Raw genomic sequence first — 20486 nt, 5'->3', positions numbered from 1 at the left:
ACCGTTCAACCGTTTTCTAGGCTGTTTTTTATCTCATCTTAAAATCTTGAATTAGTTTCCTTACATATCCCATCATCAACTATGGTACATGATTAGAGATCTTGAATTAGTTTCCTTACATACAAAGAATGCGGAGCCGTGAACGGTTTCCGCCCATTTCAAGCCATACCAGAGGCTTACCGATACGGTTCGAGCTTTGAAAATAATTGGCTGCCGGCGTTGGAGAATAAAAAAGAAAAAGAAAGCGGGCAGGGGAGGGGAGAGGGGAGAGGGGCCGGTAGAGACTGCAGCTGTGTTCTCGGCCTCCACCCTCCATCTGCGTTCGCCGCCGCTCCTTATTTCTTCTTTCCACGCTTGTTCTCTCTTTTCTTCTTCTCCGACAAGTTTCTTTTTTCGGTACTGGCCCGGTATGGCCCGTACCAACTCGTGCCGCCGGACAACTGGTATGGTACTCGGTACCAGTACAGTAAACTAAAAATTTTATCATTAGCTGATAAAATATGAAAATGGGCAACAAACGACACGTACGCACGGCCTGTCGGGTTGCTTCATGCTCGATCATGTTGAGTTTGGTCGCCATCCCCTGCACATGGAAGAAAATTTCTGCTTGATTCCTTTCTTTTGCAAGCCTTCGCATACACGCATACGATATCCCTTTAACATTTGTTAATACAACGAGGATCAGAGAAAGATATCTTTGGAGTCTACTAGTTATCAAGAGATATCTTCATAACTACTTTTCTTTTAATTGATATTTTCATGGCACGTCACAGGCACGTCACATCACTTTTGAAAAGAAACATGATAACAACCTAACACAATCTATAAGCTATCGAGCTAGCAAGTAAGAATTCAGGTTGGCATTACATGGCTTCTTGAGATTATTGCATTACCTTTTTATTTTGCCCCCCCCCCCCCCCCCCCCCCCCATGAATGACAACAAAACCCTTGAAACGCATCAATTCCTTTTAGCTATGTCTGCACATACAAGTGACTAGTGAGGTAGTAAAGCATTATTTATCTAGAAGAAACAAATACTATTCTTTGTGCTGTAAAAGAAAGTAGCAGAAGAAACAAATTGCAAGAAACTCTATGCATGTATCTAGAGTTACCTTTACCAATTAATATAGTTGAGCACATGTTAAGAGGACATGGAGGAGTGGATGCCATCGCTGCTCTCAGCCATGCCCAACAAAATAAAAAGTGAAGCAGGAGTTGAGAACATGCTCAGATGCATGCATAAGCGCTGCATGCATGTGAAGAGTTGTCATCAAGGGTATCATATAGAGGCAAAAAATTGCCTCTAGCCTCAGCCAATGCTTACCAAGACCAAACCTACTAGGCTTGCTAAAACACCAATAAATCCATGGTGCCCTAAATATCGTTGCTTGACCGAAATCCTCAAGCCGAATGGAAGCTCCTTGCCCTGCAATGGAAACAACAACAAATGTACATTAAGGCATAGTGTCGAAGAACATGACATGCCTGATAAATTGTAAAGATTTGAATCATTCATTAGTGACCCAAAATCAAAGAGAAAGAGGATAGAATGAAAAGTCTAAGTAAAAAATTGAGCATAAAATTAAGCAAGAACTAACTTTGCACCCCTTGTTAAAATGTCATTTAATGATTAGGGCTTGTTAATCAAAAATTTAATTTATTCTTGATACCTTGTCTTAGTGGCCATGCAAATTTTAGTTCTAGCTTGCACACAAAACGGTGTACAAGTGTGCAAAAGAAAAGGTATTAGTGAAAAGCCACCATAAATATTTATAAAACAAGGCTCAAGCATGTACATAATGCCTAATGGGGATGAAAATAACATATTGCTAGACCCTGATCATTAAATGACAATTAGATAAAAGATCATAATTAATTTTTCTATGTTTTAACAAGGCATTCTTAAAGATTAGCTTCGACTATTTAGGCTCCATTTGGAGGAGCTTTTGGAGAGCCAAAAAGTACTTTCTAGCCCTTCAAAAGTACTTTTAGATGAAATCGGGATGTTTAGTAAAAATTTCAGAAAGATGTTTTAGGTTTTTCAGAAAACTAAAAACAGCTTTTTAGGATAAACTCCATTTTAGAGCTTTCCGGAAAACCACTTTTAGGCCTGGTCGGAAAGTTATTTTGTAACCTAAATATATATAATAAAATATTAAATTATTATGCTATAAGATACAATATTATATTACTATATTATAATAATATTATATTACATTACAGTAATATTATACTATATCATATATTTATATATTAATACATATTATATTTTATTATGTTCTATTGTATAATACTGTGCAATGTTCTTTATGGTCATTTTGTCATACCTGTTGTGGTTCAAATTTGGCCCGAGGGTGACCACGCCGGAGGAGTCAGGAGAGCTGCCGGCCGGAGCGGGAAAAGGAATGCCACTTCCTATGCGATGGCGTACCTGCACAAAGCCTCACCGGTGGTTTCGGTGAGGGCCCTTCGACACTCAAGTTAGAGTGGATCTTAGTTGGTCCCAAAAGTTCCTTAGGCATTACCTGATGGGGCTATTTATAGTCCTTATAGAAGTACCCAGGTGGCGGAGGTATGGCCCGTTCTCATCATGGGAGGAGATGACTTTTAGCTAGATGGTGCGTAGCTTGAGCTTGCTTGAAGTGTACTGCGTAGGCCGTTCTTGTGAACGGTAAGCCATTGATAGGTGTGGTAGGGTATGGCTGGCGCAGCAGGGCATGGTGATAGCCACCTCAGCCCGCCGCGCCATGGCACCAAGAACTTGGCCGAGGCCAACCTCGGCCAAGACTCCCGCTTGGGCCAAATCCACTGCTTGGAGGTCTGCCCAAGCAGTGGCTAGCACCTTCAGCCCATGGTGCAGCCCCGCGCAGGCCATGCCCAGCACCTGCGCGAGGTTCTGCGCCCACTGCAGCAGCACGCGGCCGACCGCGCGCACGGCCAGCCACAGCAGCGCGCGGCCAACCGTGCGCCCAGGCAGCCCCCAGCACGCGCGGCCAACCGCGCGCACCCACTGCAGGTTGGGCGCCCGCGCGCGCGCCGGCACCAGCCCGCGAGCGCCCGCCAGCCCATGCGCCCGCTTGCGGCGGCCCCCAGCCCGCACGCGCCCGCCTGACCGCACGCCAGCCTGCGCACGCCCTTCAGCCAGCACGCGCCCGCCAGCCCGCGCGCCCTTCAGCCAGCGCGCGCCCGCCAGCCCGCGCGCCCGCCTGCGCGCGGCCTCCAGCCCGCGCCCGCCTTCCAGCACGCGGCCTCCAGCCCGTGCGCCCACCTGTGTGCGGCCTCCAGCCCGCGCCCGCCTGTGTGCGGCCTCCAGCCCGCGCCCGCCTTCCAGCGCCCGGCGCCCGCGCCCGGCCCGCGCGCCCAGCGCCCTGCGCCCGCGCCCGCCTGGCGCGTCCGAACCTCGCCAAGCAAGGAGACGACCAGTGCACAGCCAGCCCGCCTCCCCGCCCCTCGCCAACACTTGGCGCCCGCGCAACGATGGGTTGCGTGCACGCCAGACATGGGCATGGCAACGGGCGGCAGCCAGGGGCACCAGCCCATGCGTGCGCACATAAGCGCGCATGCACAGCAAGCACAAGGCTCAGCCAAGGCTGCATCCTTCCGAGCACACTCAGGCCAACCAAGTTCGAAGCCAGCGCACGGGTCAAGCACAGCCGAGAGCACAGCAAGACAGCTAAGCCCGCGCATATTGGACCCGGACCAACCAGCGCGCGCACGCCCGAGAGCTAAACAAGGAAAGCCACGGTCAGCTCAGCCAAATGCACAGCCGAGGGACATGTGGCAACCATCTACGCGCAAGGCCAAACAAGGCAGAATGTCACCAGATTGCGCCCGGCCAGAATCAATCAGCCAGGACACATGGCAAGCATCCCCAAGTCAGCGTCGGGCCAAACAAGGAAAGCGCGTGCGCAGAATCAACGGAGGAGCCCAAGGGCTCTTCTATAGCGATCCGGCAAGGAAGGACACCAACGGCCAGGATGCAGCAGGCCGAAGGATGGACGCACAGAAGATAGCCACGGCAGCAATCCATGGGAGCAAGGGCAAAAGCAGCGCGCCCCTGGAAATCAGCAAGCGCATCTCAGCACATCAGGAAATGCAACCAAATCAGGCCGCGCCTGGGCAGATGGCAGCCTCAGCTCATGACACGCGCGCAGGCCACGCCGAGAGCAAATCCCAAGCGGCCAACTCAATTCAGCACATGGCCGAGAAGACCAAGTTTAGTTAGAGCTTTGGCAGCCGAACATGGAAGCCATTTTTAATTTGAATTAAGTCCAAAATAAGCCAAGGCACTCGGCCTACAAAAGGAGCCATTAGGGCCCTTAGGCAAGCATCTTCTAGCAATTGAATTTCCAGCATAGTGTCAAGGGTTGTACCCCTTTGTTTTTCATTCGGCCGAAAGGCTTGGGCTAAGGTGGAGAACATCACTCCCCTTAGATTGTTTTAGGCATAGCAAGGTTCCTTCCGGATCTTGCATTGAGTCCTTGTAATCGTTGCTTATTGGAATACAAGAGTCAATTTCCTTCAACACATTGAGCCCCACATTGATTCTTTCCCACCGTCGGCAGCCCAAAGGCAATAGCACACGGCGTGGATCCAAGGCAGCAAGAAGGAAGAGCGATACCCACAAGCAAGTCGGTCCCAACACATAGCAAAGTCCCTCAACCTTGGCGCGGGGTTTGGGACCGCAAAGCCCCGCGGGCCAACACTGGTGCTTTCATTGAGAGATTACAACGGAGATCGTCGGAAAATAGGCTGCAGTCCAATTCCCGAAAGGTCGATCTCAAGGGTATCGTCTTACTTTTCAGATCTACAATCTTCATTGTTTTTGTATTGAGATCTGAAAATCAGATCTGAAAATTATTGTAAATCCATAGAAAAATCTGATTGAAGGGGTTAGGTTTTCATGGAGTCGGGTAGTAAATCATTCAGCCCACAAAGGCTCTTTGAAACCATGAAAAACCACAACACCGAAGTCAATAGGGTGTTGGAACATTTGGTGACCACATTGGCTGTCATAAGAAGAGAAGGAAATGCCAACATTGAGAGGTTGGAAAGGAGGTTTGCAGAAAATAAAAACAGTGAGGGAGAAAGAAAAATGAGAGATGATAGAAGAAGAGGAGGAAGAGTTGAATGTGGTGAAACATGTGTTGATAGATGGGCCGATGGCATCCCAATGGAGGATCGGCCAAGGAGTATGGAAAGACCCATGAGTGAGCCCATAGGTAGCCCTCATCCTTGGAGGCCACATGGCCGACATGCACAAGAAAGAGGAAGAAGGGAGGATCGGGTGAACCATGGAGAGGAGATTAGGGGTTTCGGTCCAAATGAAAGGGGAGTCCGAAAACCTAAAATTGAGTTCCCAACCTTTGGAGGGGGAGATCCTTATGAGTGGCTCGACAAGGTCGAGCAATATTTTCATGTATATGAGATCCCTCGAGAGGAGAAGGTAACCCTAGCTAGCTACCATCTTGAGGGAAGGGCCAATAGGTGGTGGAGATGGCTAAGAAGTATTTATGAGAAGGAAGGGAACTATTTGGGGTGGACGGCCTTTGTCCAAGAGTTCATGAACCAGTGGGGGCCTTCACCAACCATCAACCATCATGGCCAATTGGCCAAACTCAAGCAAGAAGGCAAGGTGCAATCGTGCATCAACGAGTTCCGGCAACTCCAAACCATGGTCGACGGGTGGTCGGAAGAAGCACTACTTGGCACCTTCGTGGATGGGCTCAAACCTTGTCTCTCCAAGGAAATCAAGCTCAAACAACCCATCCGCCTTCAAGAAGCAATGAGGATAGCGGAGATCCTTGATCAAGCCAACATTCAAGACCGGAGGCTGACCAAGGAAAGCTCCAACCGCAGCCCGCTGCCATCCAAGTTTCAGCCGGCTGCAAACACTTCCAAGCCACAACCAGCCACTGCATCTACTTCCAAACAGCAACCTTCTGATGTCAAGAGGCTCAGCCGGGAGGAGGTGCAAGAATACATCAAGAAGGGTTTATGTTTCAAGTGTGGCGTCAAGTGGGAGAAAGGTCATCACTGCAAACCGGGCCAATCCTATGTGCTACACATTGACAGCAGCAGGGAGGAGGATAACGATGCCGCCACAACCAGCAGCTCTTCGGAGGAGGAAGATCCCACCGAAGACCATTCCATCAGCCCCTTACCAAAGGATGCCGAGCTATCCCTTTATGCGCTTACCGGTGTGCAGCGACCTTCAACCATGAGGATGACGGCATGGATCGGCAAGCATGAAGTATCCTTGCTCGTTGACAACGGATCCTCCCACAACTTCATCAATCCGGGAGCATTGCAGCGGGTAGGACTCAAGGGGGCAGCAACCGAGCCATTCGAGGTCGAACGACTCAAGTGCCAAGAGGTTGTCAAAGACGTTCGGCTCAACATCCAAGGGGTAAGAATTTCTGCAGATTTGCACATACTACAACTTGTAGGTTTGTGTAGTCCTTGGCAACGCATGGCTTCGGGGCATTGGTAAAGTAGTAACAGACTACAATACCATGACCATGGAGTTCCGGCTCAATGGAAGAAAGAAGATGTGGACAGCACTCAACCACAAGGAAGTCCTACCGTGCGAAGCCAACATGATTGAACGCCTATGCCGAGGAGGGGCCCTTTGCTTCGCCATCATGATGTCCAACCAAGGAGTGGCTGCGGAGGGACAACAACCGCAGCCAAAGGATGACTTGCAAGACCTTCCACCGCAAGTGCAAAAGCTACTTGCAGCACACCAAGGAGTTCTAGCCATGCCGATAGCACTTCCGCCCAAGCGTGCCTTCGACCATCCCATCCGACTCAAAGAAGAAAGCAAGCCAATCAACGTACCACCATATAGGTATGCTCATTTCCAGAAGGGAGAAATTGAAAGACAAGTCGAGGACATGCTGAAACAAGGGATCATCCAACCGAGCACCAGCCCGTTCTCATCACCGGTCCTACTAGTAAGAAAAAAGGACGGGTCTTGGAGGTTTTGCAATGACTATAGGGCCTTGAACGAGGCCACCATCAAGGATCGGTTCCCAATCCCGATCATGGACGAGATGCTCGATGAACTCCACGGCGCAAAGTTCTTCACCAAACTAGATCTTCGGGCCGGCTATCACCAAATCAGGATGCGCGACGAGGATGTCCACAAGACGGCGTTCCGCACCCACTCCGGCCACTAAGAATACTTGGTCATGCCCTTCGGACTATGCAATGCTCCATCAATCTTCCAAGCCACAATGAACCAGGTATTCAAGCCGTACCTAAGAAAGTTCGTAATTGTCTTCTTTGACGACATCTTGATCTATTCCAAGACCCTAGGAGAACACTTGCGGCATCTAGATCTAGTCCTGCACACTTTGGAGGAGCATCACTTCTTTATCAAACCTTCCAAGTGTGCTTTTGTACAAACCGAGCTTGACTATCTTGGGCATGTGATATCCAGGGATGGTGCTCAAGTTGACACCCGGAAGGTTGAAGCAAAGACAGATTGGCCGCTGCCCAAGGATGTTTCGGCCTTAAGAGGTTTCCTAGGACTTACCGGCTACTACCGAGGGTTTGTCAAAGGGTATGGACTTATTGCAAAACCCCTCACAGCTATGTTGAAAAAAGATGGGTTCGAATGGACCCCGGCCGCACGCCAAGCCTTTGAAGACCTCAAAAGAGCCATGACACAAACCCCGGTGCTTGCATTGCCCGACTTCAGCAAGCCATTTCAAGTCTTCACCGATGCAAGCAGCGAAGGCATTGGCGCGGTCCTAGCCCAAGATAAACGGCCATTAGCCTACATTTCCAAAGCCCTGGGGCCACAGAAGAAAGCATGGAGTACATATGCAAGGGAGCTGCTCGCGGTCGTGCACGCCGTCAAAATCTGGAGGCCGTATCTACTAGGACGACGCTTCACCATCGTCACGGACCAACAAGCTCTTCGACACCTTCTACAACAAAAGATCGTGACCCCGGAGCAGCAAAAATTTCTGGTAAAATTACTTGGTTTTGAATATGACATTATGTATCAACCAGGGAAGGAGAATAAGGTGGCCGACGCCCTATCCCGCAAGGATGGAAGTCCATTGCTTGATAGCACCCTTGAGGACAAGGGTAGTCTCTAAGGAGGGGGGAATGATAGCCACCTCAGCCCGCCGCGCCATGGCACCAAGAACTTGGCTGAGGCCAACCTCAGCCAAGACTCCCACTCGGGCCAAATCCATTGCTTGGAGGTCTGCCCAAGCAGTGGCCAGCACCTTCAGCCCATGGCGCAGCCCCGCGCAGGCCATGCCCAGCACCTGCGCGAGGTTCTGCGCCCACTGCAGCAGCGCGCGGCCGACCGCGCCCCCAGGCAGCCCCCAGCACGCGCGGCCAACCGCGTGCGCCCACTGCAGGCGCAGTGCCCGCCCGCGCGCGGGCACTAGCCCGCGCGCGCCCGCCTGCGCGCGGCCCCCAGCCCGCCTGCCTGCGCGCGCCCTTCAGCCAGCGCGCGCCCGCCAGCCCGCGCGCCCGCCTGCGCGCCGCCTCCAGCCTGCGCGCCCGCCTGCGCGCGGCCTCCAGCCCGCGTCCGCCTTTCAGCGCCCGCGCCCGGCCCGCGCGCCCAGTGCCCTGCGCTCGCGCCCGCCTGGCGCGTCCGAACCTCGCCAAGCAAGGAGACGACCAGTGCACAGCCAGGCCGCCTCCCCGCCCCTCGCCAACACTTGGCGCCCGCGCAACGATGGGTTGCGTGCGCGCCAGACATGGGCATGGCAACGGGCGGCAGCCAGGGGCACCAGCCCATGCGTGCGCACATGAGCGCGCACGCACAGCAAGCACAAGGCTCGGCCAAGGCTGCATCCGACCGAGCACACTCAGGCCAACCAAGTCCGAAGCCAGCGCATGGGTCAAGCATACCCGAGAGCACAGCAAGACAGCTAAGCCCGCGCACATTGGACCCGGACCAACCAGCGCATGCACGCCCGAGAGCTAAACAAGGAAAGCCACGGTCAGCCCGACCAAATGCACAGCTGAGGGACATGTGGCAACCATCCGCGCGCAAAGCCAAACAAGGCAGAATGTCACCAGATTGCGCCCGGCCAGAATCAATCAGCCAGGACACATGGCAAGCATCCCCAAGTCAGCGCCGGGCCAAACAAGGAAAGCGCACGCGCAGAATCAACGGAGGAGCCCAAGGGCTCTTCCATAGCGATCCGGCAAGGAAGGACACCAGCGGCCAGGATGCAGCAGGCCGAAAGATGGACGCACAGAAGATATCCACGGCAGCAATCCATGGGAGCAAGGGCAAAAGCAGCACGCCCATGGAAATCAGTAAGCGCATCTCGGCACATCAGGAAATGCAACGAAATCAGGCCGCGCCTGGGCAGATGGCAGCCTCAGCTCATGACACGCACGCAGGCCACACCGAGAGCAAATTCCAAGCGGCCAACTCAATTCAGCACATGGCCGAGAAGACCAAGTTTAGTTAGAGCTTTGGCAGCCGAACATGGAAGCCATTTTTAATTTGAATTAAGTCCAAAATAAGCCAAGGCACTCGGCCTACAAAAGGAGCCATTAGGGCCCTTAGGCAAGCATCTTCTAGCAATTGAATTTCCAGCATAGTGTCAAGGGTTGTACCCCTTTGTTTTTCATTCGGCCGAAAGGCTTGGGCTAAGGTGGAGAACATCACTCCCCTTAGATTGTTTTAGGCATAGCAAGGTTCCTTCCGGATCTTGCATTGAGTCCTTGTAATCGTTGCTTATTGGAATACAAGAGTCAATTTCCTTCAACACATTGAGCCCCACATTGATTCTTTCCCACCGTCGGCAGCCCAAAGGCAATAGCACACGGCGTGGATCCAAGGCAGCAAGAAGGAAGAGCGATACCCACAAGCAAGTCGGTCCCAACACATAGCAAAGTCCCTCAACCTTGGCGCGGGGTTGGGACCGCAAAGCCCCGCGGGCCAACACATGGTCCCTGATTGATATGTCATAGCGTGGCCAGCAAGTAAAACATAGTGCGGTGAGGCTGCTACAGGGCATGGCCGTAACATGTGGACGACGAGATCGGCCTAATGAAATTGGCCTTCTGACGTCGGCCTTCTGAGGTCGGCTCGGCCTTCTGGGGTCTGCTCGGCTTTTTGAGGTCTGCTCGACTAGAATTGGGTGACTTCATGCTGAAAATAGGACGATCCATTTTGCCTCCCATCATTGCCCCCCGGCTTCCATGTTTGAGTCGTTTGTTGGTTCGAGCGAAGGAAGTAGCCGAGTCGTTATCGTCCTATAATTCAGTCAAATATTTGTGAAGATATATGTGCCGTGTAGGTGTACCTCTCATGTCGTTGAAACTAACGGCTTTAGGCCGAGCTTTCCGAGTCGAGCTAAGCGACTTTGCTCTAAGGTCGACTTCAACAGCATTCTTTGGCTCGTGGTCGACTCGGCAGGGCGCCCCCATTTAGATCTGGGCGCGTCATCGCAGAAGGCATCGAAGGGCTTCGAATAGAGTCGAATGTCATCGAAATGGCGTCGAATTGGCGTCGAATGTCATCAAAATGGCGTCGAAGGGCATTAAAACGACATCGAATGGTCCTGCGGTCGAGGGAGCCCCTTCAGCTCACGGTCGGCAGCGCTCCGAGCTCGGGCCAGGGTGCATCGTCGTTTGTGCAGCAGGTTTGCTCTGTTGCTATTCCATGCGGGCTGATGAGTATAAGGCTTGTGCCCCTGCCCCACGAGGTCGAGGAGCCATAATCATGTAGGATTCATGGCCACCCAAGAGCATTTTCTTTTGCCAGGCTGGACCGATCTGCATAGTCTGCTCGGGTCAGTCATCCCTTAACGGGGTGCAGAGAGGTCGCTCACCAGGCTCTCCTCGTGTTGCCTTGGTTCATCCCGTACATCCAGCCCTTTAGTGAGCAGTGCTTGGGCCGAGACCTCGGCTAGCTGCGTGCCTGATTTTCTCAGAGTTCGCCGACCCCTTGACTTGTGGGGGACCGCATGAGCAAGTGGTAGGTAGAGGCCATAGCTTGGAGGGCGTTCAGCCCTGGTTAGCCAAAAATGGCATTGTAGACCGAGCCGACCTGAGTCACGAGAAGGTTTAACTTCATAGTACTTTCTTGGGGCGGAATCTCCTGTGAATCCGATCAGAGTGCACTCATCTTTTGGAAGGCATTACAAAATAAGGCGTCGCCGAGCTTCCATTATGTACTAAAATTCTTTTTACATCAAACCTTGCAATGATAAGGAAAATAGCTACAACGTCATCATAAAGGGGGCTCAACGCCCTTTTGGTCTTCATTGGAAAAGGAGATGACTTCCGCAGTACACGAATGCTTTGAGGAAGCCCCTTTTTCCGAGCTCAATGCTTCAGGTGCCTCTGCTCGCCTGCCCTCTGATGGTGTTAATGATGCCCCTGAGAAGTCAGTTGTCGTTCCGCTCCTCACGCGGCACTAGGTTTGTTCCTCGGGCTCTCTCTTGTAGGCTTGATCACGGACAAAACAATTGAACCTACCTCAGCGGATAAGTGCATCGATCTCATCACAGAGCTCATAGCAATCCTTCATATCATCGTCGTAATCTTAGTGGAAGCGGTAGTACTTCTTCGAGTGCTTCCACGACTCTATCGATCGCATCCTCAATAGAGGTCGGAGGTAGCCCTGATCCTTAATCTTTATGAGGATCTCTGCTTAGGTGGATGTGAGGGGAGTGTATGTCCGAAACTTCTGGAGGTGAGACCTCGGGCGAGCTGGGCTCTTAGGCCATGGAGGATCTTTCTTGCGTTGAGGAGATCTGCTCCTTCGTCGGAAGCGCTCCTTCTGCATCTTCGAAGGTTGCCCATGGCTTCTTCAGCCTTAGTGTACTTCCGAGCTTGGACCAGCATCTCCGCAAAGCTGGCGAAAAAGTTTTTCTCGATGGAAAAGAGGACTTGTAGGACCGAGCTCCAGTCTTCAACGCCGACATGGCGATGGATTGGTCAAGATCGTGAACTTATGTAGCCGAGGTGAAGCGATCGATGTAGTCTTTTAGAGAATCTCCCTCCTTCTGCTTGATGTCAAGGAGGGAGTTTGAGGTCCGGCGCTGACGTCGGCTGGCAGCAAAGTAGGTTGCAAACTGTCTGCTCAGCTGCTCGAAGGATAGAACCGAGCTGGGCCTCAGCCCAGAGAACTAAAGACAAGTTGCCTTGCGTAGAGTCACCGAAAAGGCCTTGTAGAGTAGGATGTTTGTAGCTCCTTGAGTATCATAAGGGCCTTGTAGCTTTCCAGATGATCCACGGGATCGGACGAGCCATCATACGGCTCTATTTGTGGCATCTTGAACCTCATGGGGATCGTCTCATCTACGATCCGCCGAGGAAATGGAGACTTGGTTGTGAAGTCGAGGTCGGAGTCGCGCTTTGGAGCTTGGTCTTTGAGTGTCTGGATCTGTCGCTCCAACTCCTCGACTTTTCTGCCAAGCTCGGGCGGGGGTGTCATCACTTGTGTTCGATGGGGCCTCTTCGGCTTTTGGTTGATACTGTAGGCATCCCGGCATGGGGCAGACCCTGTCTCCAATGGTTGTTCCCATGCTCGGGGCATCGGACTTCGGTGCAAGCTCTCAGGATAGTTGTTGTGCGATGGGCCCTCCTAATTTGGGGACCGAGCTCGGTGGGACCTTCGATGGTGGCGACGCTCTATAGGAGAACGACGTCACGAGCGACGTCCTGAGGACTAATGCTCGTGAGGAGGGAGTACAGGCTGGTCTCCTGCTTGTTGCAAGCCTTGAACGGCCGCAGTGAGTGCTTGGACTTGTTGGACAAGTAGGTTGAACTGCTCCGGCTGGACCTCAGAAATTCGGTCCGCCGGTTTTGTAGAGGGTGGAGTTTGGAGCGAGTTGCCAGGAGCTAGTGCCCAGCTCCTCGATGCATTTGAAGCTTCATGACCTCTTAACCTCGTAATCACGACTCAGACCCTTCCTCTAGTGCCAGATATTGTGGTTCAAATTTGGCCCGAGGGTGACCACGCCGGAGGAATTAGGAGTGCTGCTGGCCGAAGCGGAAAAAGGAAGGCCACCTCCCATGCGACGGCGTACCTGCACAAAACCTACCGGTGGTTTCAGTGAGGGCCCTTCGATGCTCAAGTTAGAGTGGATCTTAGTTGGTCCCAAGAGTCCCTTAAGCGTTACTTGATGGGGCTATTTATAGTCCCTATAGAGGTGCCTAGGTGGCGGAGGTATAGCCCGTTCTTATCATGGGAGGAGATGTCTTTTAGTCAGATGGGGCGTAGCTAGAGCTTGCTTGAGGCGCACGGCGCAGGCCGTTCTTGTGAACAGTAAGGCGTTGACAGGTGTGGCAGGATATGGCTGGGGCAGCAGGGCATGGTCTTTGATTGATATGTTGTGGCGTGGCTAGCAAGCAAAGCATGGGCAGTGAGGCTGTTGTATGGCATGGTCGCAACATGTAGACGATGGATCGGCCTTTTGAGGTCGGCCTACTGAAGTCTGCTCGGCCAGAATTGGGTAACTTCATGCCGAAAAAATAGGACGATCCATTTTGCCTCCCATCAATACCAAAAATATTTTCTCAGTTTGTTCACCAAACATACGTTAAAGTGGCATAGTATTTTAGAAATGTAGTTACTAAACAACAAACAACTTTTTATAGCTCCACTTCAGAAAGCTGTACTTCCAAAAGCTCTATTGCCAACAATTCTCCCAAACAATGAAAGTTTGGAAGTTTGTATATTGAACCAAAAAAATTGAAGAGATTGCTTTTGATTTTTCATGGATAAAACAAATTACTAAATATTCATCATAGAAATTCTTAAAAGTGGCATTACTCTTGGGAGATTTATGAAGACAAAACCATTATAACTATAAAATTTATGAAGAAGTTGGCTTGGGGTAAATTGGTGAAAATTAGCACGTTTGATGGTTGAGAGATGTGATTCTGTAGTATATTTGTTAAAATGGGTGTAACAATGAAACTATTTGCTAGATGACCAGTCTTGCTTCACTCAAAACATTTCACAGTCAAAGCCACATTAGCCGCCAAACTTTTATTAATCTAGAATATCGATATCTAATTCCATTATTTTGAGGGTCAATAGGAGCACACAAGTAAACTTGCCCAACTTTATCAATTCAAAGAATATCAAATTCTATCATTCTGAATGTCAATGGGAGCCTCCAAGTTTTTGTCCTTTTTAAGAATTTTTGTTCCCATAAATCTAATAAACTAAATAGATTCGAATTACTCCAAAATTTCATCAGTGCCATCCTACCAAGATAATCCCTTGAGGGAATTTTTGGATTCATTATTATGGACAATTTTTTAAAAATTTTATAATATAAATGGATAAGAGCTTATAGCAGAGATAGGTGAATCACAAATTATGTTGATATGAATATAGGAGCAGTTCTTCTACCTTTCTCTCCCCATTCCATATGCTTCTTCTCTCTCTTTCTTAGTGGTATGAAGATTAAAGCCGTGTCCGAAAAGCAGTCAATTATATTGGATGAGGTGCTACTACAAGATTGAAAAACACATTTAAAAGCACATTAATGATCATATGTGATTTTTTTTTTAAATTTTTTTTGAACATATCTATAATTTAAACCCGAGGCAAATCTTTACAGATACCGTGTCAACCATGCTAAGATTGTTTGACTGTATAAGACATACATTAGGTACTTCATATTAATGCTTTTTTTAATGTCATCATGAAAAAGTGTGACGGGTAAAATCTTAGAGAATTGATATAAAATCATTTAGTTATTAAAAATATAATTCTTATATTTCTAAGAAAATATCTAAATAAAATTTTAAATTAATATTTTTTGTCATAGACTTACAATCTAACAAGCTTAAGTTATTATAAGGAAGACCGATTCATGAATCTTATTTGATCCTACATGACTATTGATATCATTTGTCACAAACTTGCAACTCAAAAATTTAAATAATTTGCAGGAGGACTAATACATGCTAATAAACTCACGTGGCATTATACAATTTTACGCGGAGCAAGTAAAGCCATATATTGTAATCGCAAGCAAATAAATTGATATTTTTATTTTTTAATCAGCCGATATAATTCCAGTTACCCACCCCCATACTCTTCCATGTTGAATCAGTCTCACGCCACCCACGCGCTTGAATACTATTCCTGTTAAGTGTCAACAAGCACGCCAGTTATCCTATCTACGACTAATTAGAACAAAATGAATTATAGGAAGAGACAATTAGCATACAAATGAATTAATTCGGACCACCCATAAATACGCTTGAGGGAGATAATCCAACACTAGATACTGGGAGAAAATCCAAGCGAGTTTCTCCAAACAGTCCAAGCTGATAATTGCACAACGGCACTAGCTCCCTCCCAAAAGTGGCCAAAAACACAAGGAGTCAACAGGCCCCTACCTCCTTGTCCTTCCTTTCCGCTCCTTGTCCTCACAACCGCAAAAATCCAAAGGTGGCGATGGAAGCCAATCAACAAACCATTAAACTATCCAATTAAAAAAGAAGTGGGCAGGCCCGCCTTTAACTCGGCATCAACTCCCACTTTCCCTTTGTCCTCTTCTGCTCCCCTCCTCAATAATTCATCTTCCCCTCCTCAAAAGAGTCCACCTTTCCGCCCTCTCGCGAAAGCCCAAATGAAGTCAGGAAGATAACGTAGAAGAAATTCTATTCATCAGTCCATAAATTTTACATATAATTAGAAACAGAGTGAGCAAATCTCTGAAGCAAACCACAACAACAGCAGCAGCAGCAGCAGCAAATAAAAATAACAATAAGGTCGAAAATTAGAAATTAGGAGAGGAGGAAAAAAGAAGGGGGGGGGGGGGGGGGGGGCAAAAAAGGAAAAAAAATATGGAGGAGGCGACGAGATCCGGCGGCGCGGCCGCCGGCTTCATCAAGACCCGCCTCCGCCTCGCTTGTAGTTGGGGTTCATCCTCTCGAAATAGCCGATGGAGAGGAGGGAGAGGGAGAGCTGGACCTCGTCCTTCCCCCACCGCGCCGGCAGGTGGGGCCGACGCGGGGGCATGGTGGCGCTGGTCGCGGGGAGGGGGAGCGTCGGGAGGGGGGCCGGGCGGCGGAGGGATGGGTGGAGGAGGGGGAGCAGGTAGAGGGAGTGGAGGCGGCGGAAGCCCCCGAGGGCGAGCACCACCGACCGGAGCTGCTGGTTGCCGCACCCGATGTTGGCCCAGTGCCGGACGCACACCGCCTCCCAGAGCCGCTCGTCTTCCGCCAGCCTCCGCCACCGCCGGCACACGCAGGCCGCCGCAGCCAGCGTCCTCGCATCCGCCCGCTTGAGCACCTCGAACACGAGGTCCTCCCCCAGCTCCGCCACCACCACCTCCTCCGCCGCCGACGCCGCCTCTGCGTCCTTTTCGCCCTTCTGCTTCTTGTTCGCCTCTTCAACAACGACCCGGGAATCTCCGCCCTCGGATCCGTCGATCGAACGCCTCTTCATCACTCCTCCGTCGAGCGCCTCTCTGGGGGAACGAGATTGGGCCAAAAGGATTTCGATCTGCAAAAGGGAATCAATCCTTTGTTCTTCTCGCGCCCCGGCCACGGGGCTTTAAAGACGGCTTTACTCAATCACGGCTTTTCCGGGGGGCACTTACGAAACGAGGCATGGTAATTGACGGTAATAACGGGAGTGCCCGGCTGCTTGGCTTTGCCCTGACGACAAGATGCCGAAGCAAACTAAATGCGCTCCTTTTTTTTTCTAAATTTGTTTCCAAAAAAAAATGGATAAAAAATAAGTGGGTAGGAATAAGCACGGCCCCACCACTTGGGCCAGTTGGGTTTTTGGAGAGCAGGTGGGTGATGCCTCAGGAGAACACGTGACGCTTTCTTGTCTCCGTGCAGCAGGATTGTGCTCGATGCCGAGTGGAGAAGGGAAATCAGTGCAGACTGAGCTCAGTAATTTGCTAAAAATTTAGGTTCTGTAGACCAAAATTAACCAAACTGTTTTCTGCCGACACCTAATATCTATTTTTTTTGTTTTAAATGGAGTACGAATGGACTATATGGGATGACAATGGCAAGTGGCAACCGCATTCCGCTGAACTCTCGCAAAAACTTTGGCACTTTTGCTCCATTAGATTACCCAATTCTTTATGCCAATCGACGTGCCCTTTGTTCAATGGCTCAACACAAAGGCTTGCCGAGTCGGTTTCTCAGATCCGTCGTTTATTTTGTGGTGGCATATTAAGACTAGGATGGAAAGAGCGGGGTGAAGAGGCACCTACTTATGGGCAAAACTTAGAGCTGCTTGGACCGATATTAGCTATGCTCAACATGCTCTAAAAGTTTACTTTATTTTGGTTGAGGATGACTCTGCTACGATGATAAGAGTGAGCCAGAAAAGTAAATACTTATTCTCTACTTAAGGATTTTTAGAGTAGGGCCAAGGAGAGCACCATCTTTAAGGCATATTTATTGAAGAAGAAATGGCGCTGCAGATTGGATGGGCTTCTTTATGATTGGCTATTTTGGTGGGGTACTCTAGACTGACTTGAGGTGCTCTAGATTGTCATGATGGTGTACTGCTACTTTTTTGATTTTCTTGGATGTATTATGTAAAATATCAGGCAAAAAAAAAAAACAAAAAAGAAGAAAAAAAGCACCTCATTATTGGTTTTGCCTAGTGTATGTATATTATATTTTAATAGACATGCATGAGAATGTATTGTGATCGTTGCTTTGTAGAGACCATATTGATAATTTGATAGATAGCCGGTTTCAGCTGGTTGTATTTTGATTATTATTTTATTTCTTTCTTCCCTCGTCTGTCTTTCCATGCTGGTCCCACCCCATGCCGCTGGCCTTGGCGACGGCGAAGGCATCGACGGTGACATCGTCGAGAATGTTAGATCCGAGAGGGAGGTTATCATCCGGGGTGTTCAGGAAGGCGATCGAGCTCTAGGGAGGGCCGACGGAGGCGGCAGTGATCGAGCCTAATTAGATTCATAGCGGGACCGAGGAGAGCAAGGAGGACTTCTTACCAGACGCACAAGGGCAACAGTACCGTCGCGATGAAGACGATGAGCTTCGCCTCCTCCTCCTCCTCCTCGGACGATGACGACGCCGGCTCTTAGCACCCCCTCCTCAACCCCTTCTCTTCTTCAACTCCTCCTACGGTTCCCGCGAGGACTTCCACCTCTTCGACGCCCAAGCCAAGATCTTGGTCACCTCCGTCGGCGACCCCGCACGCGATGGACTCCACCACCTGCAACATCCACGCCAGGTTCATCCTCGCTTCAGCAGCGGCCATGGCCAGTACCCCAAGTCCTTCCTCTACCCACGCTTCTAGAGAGGAACACGATCTGAGCCCGAGCAGTTTGGATGCGTGGCAGAGCAAAGGCGCGCCAGAGCTGTCCCTTTTTGGCCCTTTAATCATTAAAGTTGCCGATTGCCATCGATATTTTTTCTGGTGTATGCAGCCAAACGCAGGGCAGAAGCACAGAAAAGCAAAGGGCCAGACCATCCGATGCCGAGAAATGAGAACATAAACAACATAAAGCCAAGCACGCATGATCATCGGCCCTTTGCCTAGTAGCTTTGATGACTTCTGTTTGACTTTGATGACTTCTGTTTGAGAGAGCTGTTGGTAGTAGATCTTTTGAAAGTAGAGCTATTGAAAGTGGAGCTATATGAAGTAGAGCATTTATAAAAAACTGTTTACTGTTTGGTAATTATATTTCTAAAGTGTTGTGACACTTCAACATTTGTTTGGTAAATAAATTGAGAAAGTACTTTTGTATGACAAAATGACCATAAAAGACATTACTAGTATTATACAACAGAGCATAATAAAATATAATATATATTAATACATAAATATATGATATAGTAGAATATTAATGTAATGTAATATAATATTATTATAATATAGTACTATAACATTGTGTATTATAGGATAATAATTTAATATAATATTAAATTATTTAACATAACATATCAATGTATTATGATATAATATAATATAATGTTATATTTATAGTATAATACAATAATAAATATATAAAATATTATAATTATTAGTGTAAATTAATTTTTCATCCTTCTTATGACCATTTATTTCTCTAACAAATTTTCTAGCTAAGTTATAAAATTGGTTAATTAAATAATTACTAATATTTTTATTTATTTATTTATATATTTGGATCAGATTATTTGCCACTCACTCATTATTTTTTTATTTATTTTATTTATTTATTATTTTATTTCATTGAAATATATATATTTATTATCTTATTTATTTATTTATTCGTTCATTCATATATATATATATATATTTATGCATTTATTTTTTTTCTTTTCTTTTTCTTTCCTTTTCTTTTTTTTCTTTTTTTTCTTTTTTCTTCTATTCTTCTCCTTCCTTCCTCTCTTCCCTTATTTATTTATTTATTTTATTTATTTTTTCTTTTTTTTCTCTTTTTTTCTCTTTTCTTTTCTTCTTTTTTTTCTTTTATTTTTCTTCTCCTTCCTTCCTCTCTTTCCTTCTTCTCCTTTCTTATCCTCCCGTGAGGCAGGCGGCACCAAAAGGGGGCCAGGCTGCGGCGGCCGCGGGAGGGAGCCCGGGAGGGGGGCAGGCGGCGGGAGCGAGTCCAGGAGGGGGCATGGTCGTGGCTCGCTATGGCCGACGGCCGGCCGCGGTGCAGCGAAGCCCCACGACCGGCTGCCATGGGGGCTTCGCTGCGGCTCGCCTCCCCGGTCCCGCGGCTGGGATGCCGCCCGACCACCCTATGGCCAAGCCCGGCCGCTCCACAGGCCGACCGCATGCCACGGGTGGCGTCGCGACCACCTGTGGAGGGGTCGCCGGCCATGGGTGGTGGCTGGTGTGGTGGCTGCCATCATGGGCAACCACGAGCTCCCAAAACAAAAAAAAAAAGAAGATGAAGAAGGAAAGAGGTGGCGGCGTTGAGAGGAAGAAGAAGATAGAAAAGAAGAGGGAGAGGGAGAGGGAGAGGGATGGGTGAGCCGCCTGCGAAGGGGTCGCCGGCCACGGGTAGTGGCCGGCGTGGTGGCTGCCACCGTGGGTAGCCACGAGCTCCCAAAACAAAAAAAAAGAAAAAAAAAGAAGAGGAAGAAGGAACAGAGGCGGCGGCGTTGAGAGGAAGAAGAAGATAGAGAGGGAGAGGAAGAGGGAGAGGGAGAGGGATCGGTGAGAGAGGAAGAGGCGGATGAGAGTTTTGGGAGAAAAAAGTGAGATTTAAATGATGATATTTTGGTCAAAAAAAACAGCTTCCCAATAAAACTGAAAGCAGCATTTTCGGAAAGCTTCAAAATGGAGCTTCTCCCAAAAAGCTATTTTCAGCTTTCCGGAAAAGCTGAAATAGGTTCCCAAAATTTTTACCAAACATCCTTTTTCATCCAAAAGTACTTTTGGAGGGCCAGAAAGTGCTTTTTGGCCCTCGAAAAGCTCCCCCAAATAAGGCCTTACTGTCATATTTCCGATTTGGAACTAAAAAAAATATTTTAAAGCTTTTAGAGTAAACAAAAATAAGAGGCTATGGATACTTTTTTAAAATTTAAAT

The 20486-nt window shown here is 48.9% G+C and overlaps 1 protein-coding gene and 1 pseudogene across 2 annotated transcripts; one reads left to right on the top strand and one right to left on the bottom strand.

Moving 5' to 3' along the window:
- The first annotated feature begins 5206 nt into the window (after nt 1-5206).
- LOC149768278 (uncharacterized) lies at nt 5207-7181 on the top strand. The gene is made up of 2 exons (XM_089928005.1): nt 5207-6316; nt 6450-7181. Exons 1-2 carry the CDS (start codon nt 5207-5209, stop codon nt 7179-7181), a joined length of 1842 nt encoding a protein of 613 aa, XP_089784131.1.
- Nucleotides 7182-15605: 8424 nt separating this feature from the next.
- Nucleotides 15606-18578, bottom strand: LOC103718852 (F-box protein GID2 pseudogene; annotated as a pseudogene). Its single transcript, XR_015975272.2, has one exon. The product of XR_015975272.2 is annotated as an F-box protein GID2 pseudogene (transcript).
- Nucleotides 18579-20486: the final 1908 nt, after the last annotated feature.

Source organism: Phoenix dactylifera, chromosome 2 (assembly GCF_051530095.1).
Source record: "Phoenix dactylifera cultivar Ajwa chromosome 2, Ajwa_hap1_PhDact_Kaust_v1.1, whole genome shotgun sequence".
Lineage (NCBI taxonomy): Eukaryota > Viridiplantae > Streptophyta > Magnoliopsida > Arecales > Arecaceae > Phoenix > Phoenix dactylifera.
The sequence above is the reverse complement of the archived record's forward strand: the minus strand, read 5'-3'. Positions and strand labels throughout refer to the sequence as shown.

Bases quoted from the DNA above. Each gene is read 5' to 3' on its own strand.
- LOC149768278 (XM_089928005.1), top strand. From the start codon at position 5,207: ATGAGTGAGCCCATAGGTAGCCCTCATCCTTGGAGGCCACATGGCCGA. The intron at 6,317-6,449 runs GTAGGACTCAAG...TACAACTTGTAG, and splicing joins ATCCGGGAGCATTGCAGCGG to GTTTGTGTAGTCCTTGGCAA.